Genomic DNA, 8,710 nt, shown 5'->3' with positions numbered 1-8,710 from the left:
ATTAATTCTGTGTTTACTCCTGTCATTCAAACAAGACGATGGAGAGGGGGCGGGCCGTATCTCCATGTAAATCCTATTGGAATCGGATCGATCAGGCTAAACTAACCTGTAGCTGCTCCGTCCACGCTCACAACAACGTCATACATACATAAATAAAGCAGCGACTGTATTCGCCATGACATAGACAGTCTGTGTTTTGTATATGTTTAACTTTTGTCCAGTTTCTGAACAGATATGAGGAGCTGTGAGCTCTGAGTGTGTGCTAACGGCTAACGGCTGATGTGTTGGGCCAATCACGAAGCGTCATTTCTTGACTGGCAGCAAAAACAAGCAATCACAGCAGTGCTTCTCTGGCTGGCTCTGTCCAATCACAAACAAGAAGTGTTCTCCCTAAAGGAATACCCTTTCCGTCCAATGTGAAATGCTGTGGTGTTTTTCTGAAATGCTGTGGTGTTTTGTGAAATGCTGTTGTGTTTTGTGAAATGCTGTTGTGTTTTGTGAAATGCTGTGGCGTTGTGTGTAATGCTGCGGCGTTTTGTGAAATGCTGCGGCGTTTTGTGAAATGCTGTTGTGTTTTGTGAAATGCTGTGGCATTTTGTGAAATGCTGTGGCGTTTTGTGAAATGCTGTGGCGTTTTGTGAAATGCTGTGGTGTTTTGTGAAATGCTGCGGCGTTTTGTGAAATGCTGTTGTGTTTTGTGAAATGCTGTGGCGTTTTGTGAAATGCTGTGGCGTTGTGTGTAATGCTGGGGCATTTTGTGAAATGCTGCGGCGTTTTGTGAAATGCTGCGGCGTTTTGTGAAATGCTGTTGTGTTTTGTGAAATGCTGTGGCATTTTGTGAAATGCTGTGGCGTTTTGTGAAATGCTGCGGCGTTTTCTGAAATGCTGTTGTGTTTTGTGAAATGCTGTGGCGTTTTGTGAAATGCTGTGGTGTCCTGCACTTCAGGGCCACCGTAAAAAAGAGCCAAACACAGCTTAATGTTACCTAAGCATGCATACAAAAAAGATAATTTAAATGTTACACATTTTACAAAAATACACACCCTGTAACAGTTCTATACCAGCCATTAAACACTACAAATATAAATTAATGCATCAATAATGGACTTGCATTGCCATGCTTTACTTTCGGCAATTTCAGACGTATTTTTGTAAATTGAATTACAGAAGTGTTTCTGCATAAGCCCCTGTTTGTCTCCAGGCCTGCAGGGGGTGATAGTGGTCTGCTTGCTGTATTGAAACGACGCTAAAGTGCGTCGGTCGTCCAACGTTGGCGCCAGATGAGCTGTGGCGCCAGCAATACACAGAGGCAGAGAGAGAGGAAGACACATAGCAGTTTGACTAGCCTCACAACAGCCTGCAAAGCCCTTTCTCAACCCTGAGTTTGAAGCATATAAACGACTATTTTTTTCTCTCGTTCTTCAGCAATTAAAAAGTAAAAGGACATAAGGTGGGTGTGCATGCAAGCTTTTTTTAAACATGTATTTGTATTAATTCAAACCGTTTTGATCCGGACTCCTGGCGATTGTTAATGGTTTAAACTCTACTTAATGTTATTAACAGTAGCAGCGTTAAAGTAGAGGGTTGCTCTGTTTAACGGGGGGGGGGGGGATGTTTTTGTCTTTGTTATGATTAACTTTGGTAGTCAACGTTTGTGTTGTTTATTTTGTGTGTCCAGTTATGATAGTAACGAACTTTGTAATGGAAAAACACAGGGCATGGCTGGCTTTGGTTGATGCATTTAGTTATGTTGGAAACGCACAGGGAAATATTAATATAACGGTATGGATCTATTTCAGATTTGAGTCTCATCTAGGTTATTTCTGATACTTGTTCTTTATAGACTCGGCCTAGGCGCCTTTCTTCGCCTTTGCATGCGAAACCATACTTAACATGGTCTGATGGGCGGTAAAGCAGAGCTTCCGCTCCAATGTTTTACAATCTACAGGCTGCTACTAAACAGGAGAGCAGCCTTTAGCGTTGCTAGCAAACTGGATTAGCTGGCTTGTTAGCTTTGCATCATGGCTATGTAGCCAGCACGCTAATATTGTCTCGGCTGGGTAGCTGCTAACACCAGCAAGGCCGCCATTAAAGTCGTGTGTGCGGGTTGGTGCTGCCGCAGTAGAGGAGGGCTTTAGGGTCTTAGCCAAGATGTACATTGCCGCCTCAAGCAGCAGTTTAATTAGTTCTCTTGTCTTTTTCTGTTCGGTTGCCCTTCTTTAGAGCTGTTTCTGCCGTGGGACGTGTGTCTTGCCTGGATTGCTGTGTAAGTAGGGCGCATCCTTTCCCGGGCTTTTCGCGCAGCATTCATCGCCCTCACGGTTAGCCATCTTTGTTTCAGCTAGCCAACTCCTGGTTGGAAGTGCCGTGTGGCTCTTAGCGTGCTAACCTACTTACCATTAGCCTACGACGTTGCTATTCGTCGCTACTGCCTATTTTACGAGGATTTAATACGAACGACATACTGTCAAACGTGAGTTTTACCAGCTGTGTGTGTGTTTTTGACTTACTGCGACAGCGCTTCTGAGCCAGCTCTAATTCAATATGTTATGGAGGGCGGAAGCTAACGCTGCTAACTAGCTAGCGGCAGCCATCTTAGGCGAGCATGTAATCTTGGCTAGCTGGAAGTGCTGGTGTGGCACAACAAGATGGCCTGTTAATACTCGCACAAGGAGATTTTTCGCGTCGATCGAAGATTCATAAATAACACCATATTACCCATTTCGAATAATGTGTTAATGTGAGTATGTGGCTGTTTTCGGTGTCTTTACTATGTACTCGCGAGTTGCTTTTGCTATGAAGCTAGTTAGCTGGCTAAATTGCGATCACATTAGCAGCTAACACAATGCTCTCGTTAACCAGTCGCCCCTCGACCATAGCCAGCTAACTAGCTGCTATGAAGGCTATTTTGTAGCTGTTATTGAAGGCTAGCCACCAACAGTTCAATGTTTAACAACAATGCGTTGTTCTTTTGATGCCTCCACATATTTCAAGTCGTTTTTAGAAGTAATGCACGCAAACTGCGGAGACAATGGAAATATGTAGGCCGCGCAGGGTTTGGCTTGCGGATTAAGTACGAATTAGGGGGTTGATCACGACAACTTGATTTTATCATTTGTGTTAGCTAGTGATAGTTTGGCTACCAAATTGACAACTTTATATGATAAGTATTGCATCTGGCCGTTAATTTGATATGATGCACGCTGATATGGAAACCCATATAATAAAATATGAGCCGATGCATGGCTACATTTTAAACTACTTATTAAGCTTTCTGAATTGAAATGCAACCAATACTGTTTTAGAGAACAAACATAGACCAATGGGTACTCAAGCTACAAACTAGTTACACATATCTTGTGTGAAGGGCTTCCCCTTTGTTACACTTTTGATAAACCTATTGTGTTAACCAAACACTCACCAACCCTCGTCTTTGCTGTTGACACCAACCAAGAGCTATATTATGTGTTGGAGGTAGAAGTGCATGTCTGTCCTCGGAGAGCACAGGGAATGGGTGCTACTTTAAACGCATATTGCATATGTGCTTTACTCAGCTTTTTAAGATCAAATTATTAATATTAAAGATATAAGATGTACAATAAATACGGCAGCATAATCATAACAGCAACACTTATGATAATTAAACTGTACCTAAGAGTTCTGTAAAAAGAGTAAATTAAAACAACAAACTGCAAAAAACATAGACAAATAATTAATGTATTATGGATAATAATCTTAAAGTTGACTTTTCTTTTAGAAAGTCTGGCTTTAAATGTAGTATATGGTTTGTTGTCGACAGCAAAATTAGGACCAAAGTTCTAAAGCCAGTTTACAAATCAGCTGAAACACCACCACTAGGGTCTTTTCTATTTCAACAATATTACACTCTGATTACTTATCTGAAGTTTTTTTCATTCAAATCCAATAAATTAGTAGTTATTGGTTGTTGGTAATGGGATGTTGACGCAATATAGTTAAGTTCCTATGTAACTGATACACATATACCGGTTTTTGTTAGTAGCATAGTCATATAAATGAGGACAATCTTCTAATTTATGTTTTGTCTTTTCTGCAGGTCTGCACACTGACTAGAGCACCAGCGTGACGTGGCCCAAAACAAAGATCCATATCACCCGATTCTTTTTAGTGTGTCCCCTGTCCGGCTGAAAAACGGAGGTCGTGGGGCTGGAGTGTGTTCTCATGGCCGAGTCAGAGACTGAATGTGACACACCCGGCCTTGACACGCTTGGGTCGGAGTGTGTCATAGCCCACAGCCATGTTGACCTTCACTATGGAGCAGAAACGGAGATCATGACTGAAGAAAAGCGTGGACTAGAGCTGGAGATCCACGGCTCAGACTTAAAGATACAGGGACTGGGTTCAGATCTGGGAGCTGTAGCCTGTGTGGAGGCAATTGTAGCGGAGTCAGACCATGATTACATCAAGGTGGAACATGGAGAGATGCACTGTTTCACAGCTGCGGAAATCAAGACATCGGGAGGCGAGACTCTGCTGGGAGAGGTGCTGCTTAAGGGGGACAGCGAGCATGTGGTGAAAGTGGAGTCTGACCATGGCGGGGAGTTGACAGTCGAGTCTGAGAATGGTGTAATCATACATGAAGCCCATGGACTGCAGTGCAACGAGTGCGGAGAGATTTTTGGAAGCATAGCTGATCTTCACCAACACTTTGAGATCCATAAGGATCTGAACCCTTACATCTGTGTCCACTGTGGTGAAAGCTTTGCTGTGGAGGCCAGCCTCAAACAACACATGAAGATTCACATGAAAGAAAAGCCCTACGTCCCTCCTGGAGTTGAGATTATGGGCAAAGATGTTATCGATGCCTTCAGTCTCAAGTCTCATCAGATGATTCATTTGCCAGACAAGCCCCACAGATGCTCTGAGTGCGGTAAGAGCTTTGCCGCTGCCATCACCCTGAGAGAACACATGAAGATGCATTCAGAGGACAAGCCCTACAAGTGCACTCAGTGTAGGAAGAGCTTTGTCCGCAGAAGGCATCTGAAAAAGCATCAAGAGGTCCATGCACGAGAGAAGCCATATACCTGTGGCCAGTGTGGCAAAGGCTTTGCCACGACTTCCAACCTAAAGCAGCACCAGAAGACCCACGCTGCAGTCGTTCTCGGAGACAAACCCCACCGATGCGCACAGTGCGGAAAGTGTTTTGCGGCTGCTGCCACTCTGAGAGAGCACCAGAGGATCCACTCGGGCGAGAAGCCGTACAAATGCAACATGTGCAGGAAGAGTTTTGTCCGCAAACGCCATCTGAAGAAGCACCAGCAAGTCCATGCCGGAGGGAAGCCCTACACCTGCAGACATTGCAACAAAGGCTTCAATCATTCCTCCTCTCTCTCTCGCCACCACAAGACCCATCTGCAGAATCCAGTGTTTTCTCCACCTCAGCCTGGGAAAACCCTGTCCTACGGCACTCCCCCAAAGCAGAGGGTGCATCAGCAGGGAGACAAGCCCTACATGTGCCATCACTGTGATAAGGGCTTCAATCATTCCTCTTCCCTGTCCCGGCACCAAAGAGTCCACTCGGAGGGAAAGAGTTACACCTGCGCTCACTGTGGCAAAAGATTCAATCACTCCTCCTCCCTCGCCAGGCACCAGAGAGTTCACTTGGAGAGCAAACAACAACAGCAGCAGCAGCAGCAGCCCCAGCCACCACAATCGCCGCCGCAGCAGTACAACACCATCCCCACAGGGAAGGGATTCCCCAACAACGCCTTCCCAAAACAGCGCAGCCTGTCCGTTGAAAAACCATACAGGTGCTCCCACTGTGGAAAAGGCTTTAACCATTCATCTTCCCTTTCCAGACATCATAGGATCCATGTAGACCAGTGAGCACCCTCACAAGCTGTCCCATGCGAGAGTAAAAACCCCATCTCCCCCCTCTGTTTCTGTTCTACTAATGGTCCCATCATTGACATCACCACACCAAATGTCAGGCCAACTTATAGAGACAACAGTGGTCATGTCCGCTTTGGAGTGGCTGCAAATAAATGGACAGTAACACAAGTCTTCAGGTGTAAAATGGACCGTGTAGCCTGTAATTCAGAGCAGAACCCGGGACTTTGCGCTTAGTATGCAAAGGGTATAATAATAGATTGTGAAGGAGCCTCTATTCTTGTTAGTGATTGTGCTTCACTTCAGGACCTCTTTTGAACACTTTTAAAATAAAAAAATTAATGTGATTTGGTGATCTAAAATAATTGTTACCTGGGGGAAATATGCCTCTCCCTCTGTTGGTCTTTTTGATGATAATTGGGTTTATGTACCTTCAGGTGGGCACGTGTGCTTTTCAGCTGCATCTTTATCCAAGGCTACCAACAGAATTTGGCGAACAAAAAACATTTCTCAATTTCAATTGTTATTTCTTTTTCACCACCATAACCCATGTGTAACCAACATGCAAAATCCAATGTAAATACTGATTTTCTTTTATATATGTGTATAGGTGACTAGTGTGCTGTTCCAAAAGATTACATTTTTGATAGTAAGATCCACTTTGATCAACTTTGTCTCCACCATTTTTTTTTTCTTTTAGGAATTTAATTTGTTTTAAGTGTTGGAGAGCAACATGTTGAAGGCGTTCTCATGCGGCTTTGTTCTGGAATTTGGGCCCCATCAGACATGAGCCATCTTGTATATTTATACGGTTGTATTCTTGTATGTCTACGATGGGTTAGTGCTGCTGCATCGACTGTACAGAGAGCAATACCGGCGGACACCCTGATTCTATAATGACATGCAATTTAGTTATTAGGAAATGCATAATAGAAAATAAAAAACCTACTGGGTAGCATATTACAACAAGACCTGTGTCCTAATTATTTACTGTGCAGTTTCCGCTGTACCCCTTGCACCAAATGTACATGAAATGCAATATCACACTTTGTCTATTGCTTTGGAGACTAAATCAATATGTATAGAATATAGGTACCTCTTACTTTCTGCAAACTCACAATTTGATCTAAGAAAAGATTGTGTATACTACAGGAGGAAATCTCACTTTTACAAGACTTCAATGGTTTTTCCAAATTCAAATGGGTTGTGCTCTTATTTCTGTGTAAGATATCTTTTACAAACTGATGTATTTTTTTAGAAATGGCTTGGGTTATATGAAAGGGAATGAGAGATATACAGTTTTTATGGGAGTGAACATTACAGCGAGCAATATTTCCTTTTCCTTTTTCGGTTAACATTTGTGCTTCACACTGTAGCATAGATTTCTTCCTTGTGTTAGATAGGTGCCTTATTGCATGCTATGTAGAAATGTGTGCCGAGCTGTTATTTGAAAAAAGTTTCAGGGTTTTCAGGGGTCTTTTGTTCTTATTCATACTAACTTACCCTACATTTTAATTTGATGTCACTGATACCTATTGCTTTTGTTTTGCTTTCATGTATATTACCATGTGTTTACACTGTTATGACCATATTGTCTTTTGTTTCCCCTTTATTTTTGTCAATGGCCTCTTTGTAGAGAGAAAAATTGTAAATTATCCATATAGGCTTCTCCTAAGGGCAAATCTGTAACATCTCTTCCCAATTTCTGAGTGGCACATATATGGATAAATAAAGGTTGTTGACTCTTGTGGCTTTAATCAATGGAGTACAGTTTGGAATTGGGAGATGTATTTAACCTCATGGCTAAATAAAAGTCATTCTTAAATCATTAGGGTCATGTTTCATTTTTATAATCATGCACACAAAACAAGAAAATACGACCAGTGGTAATACTGTGTGGGTTATTTTACTTTCAAATCAGTCTCTAATGTTGCACAGCACACAGTGAATTTAGACAGCATTTGACCCAGCCTAGAGATGGCTAAAGTAAGTCATTTACTCTTAACCCTCCGGTATCACTGTGGACGTTTTTGTCCATATGGGTCATTTTTCACTTTTCATTTTGCAATAACTTTGGTTATGTTGGTGCAAATGGCCTGATTTTTTGTAACACGGCTATTTTCTCGATCTATCTTGGAATTCCAATTTCAATTCGGAATTTTTCACTTCACTGTGTAACAAATCGACTACGCAAATGAGTCATTCGAGACAAAAATGTCCACTGCAAAATACTTTGATAAAAACATTATATTAAAAGGTTTTTTTCACAACTTTTTTGGGTTCAATCTTTAAAGCAACTTCCGCCCTAATAGAACATACCAAAAATGTAATCATTTTCAGGATTTTAACCCTTTAAATGCCATTTTGAATACATGAAACCGCTGTTTTTTTTCATGATGAAAACAGAAAATTAGTTATTTTCCAAAAAATACATATCTGGGGACTGGCTCTTTTTTTTTTATAACAGTCTTTGAAATGTCAAAGATTAGCAACAAAATAGATTTTTTTGCATTATTAGTTTTGCACAAAATCAGATTGAACAAAAAAGTTACAAATTAGTCATTCGGGACAAAAATGTCCACTTCCAAAAACTGCTCTAAAATGACAACAGATTAATATTTTAAAAAACTTTTTGGGGTTAAATCTTTCAATCAACTTCGGTCCTGATCAAAAATACCACATGTTAAATTATGTTCAGGATTTGAACCCTTGAACTGCCAGTTTGAAAACATGAATTTGCGTTTTCTATGAAAAACATGCACAAAAAGGCAGTTATTTTCCATATAATAAATGTTGGGGGGGTCGGCTTTTTTTTATCACAGTCTTGGATATGTCAAAGATT

At 41.6% G+C, this 8,710-nt stretch overlaps 1 protein-coding gene across 4 annotated transcripts; it reads left to right on the top strand.

The window, feature by feature from the left end:
* Nucleotides 1-1,250: 1,250 nt before the first annotated feature.
* si:ch211-198a12.6 (uncharacterized protein LOC563253 homolog) lies at nucleotides 1,251-7,696 on the top strand. 4 transcript variants are annotated; one of them, XM_034203775.1, is made up of 3 exons: nucleotides 1,259-1,450; nucleotides 2,224-2,266; nucleotides 4,076-7,696. In XM_034203775.1, the coding sequence occupies exon 3, from the start codon at nucleotides 4,201-4,203 to the stop codon at nucleotides 5,863-5,865; it is 1,665 nt and encodes a 554-aa protein (XP_034059666.1). In that variant the 5' UTR covers nucleotides 1,259-1,450; nucleotides 2,224-2,266; nucleotides 4,076-4,200; the 3' UTR covers nucleotides 5,866-7,696. The 4 variants fall into 4 exon arrangements, with proteins under 4 accessions (XP_034059665.1, XP_034059666.1, XP_034059667.1 ...); XM_034203774.1 differs by lacking the exon at nucleotides 2,224-2,266 and having other exon boundaries at nucleotides 1,251-1,450; XM_034203776.1 differs by lacking the exons at nucleotides 1,259-1,450; nucleotides 2,224-2,266 and adding an exon at nucleotides 2,279-2,473.
* The last annotated feature ends 1,014 nt before the right edge of the window (nucleotides 7,697-8,710 follow it).

Source organism: Gymnodraco acuticeps, unplaced genomic scaffold (assembly GCF_902827175.1).
Source record: "Gymnodraco acuticeps unplaced genomic scaffold, fGymAcu1.1, whole genome shotgun sequence".
NCBI classification, from domain to species: domain Eukaryota; kingdom Metazoa; phylum Chordata; class Actinopteri; order Perciformes; family Bathydraconidae; genus Gymnodraco; species Gymnodraco acuticeps.
Note: the sequence above shows the minus strand (reverse complement) of the source record. Positions and strands in the feature narration are given on the sequence as shown.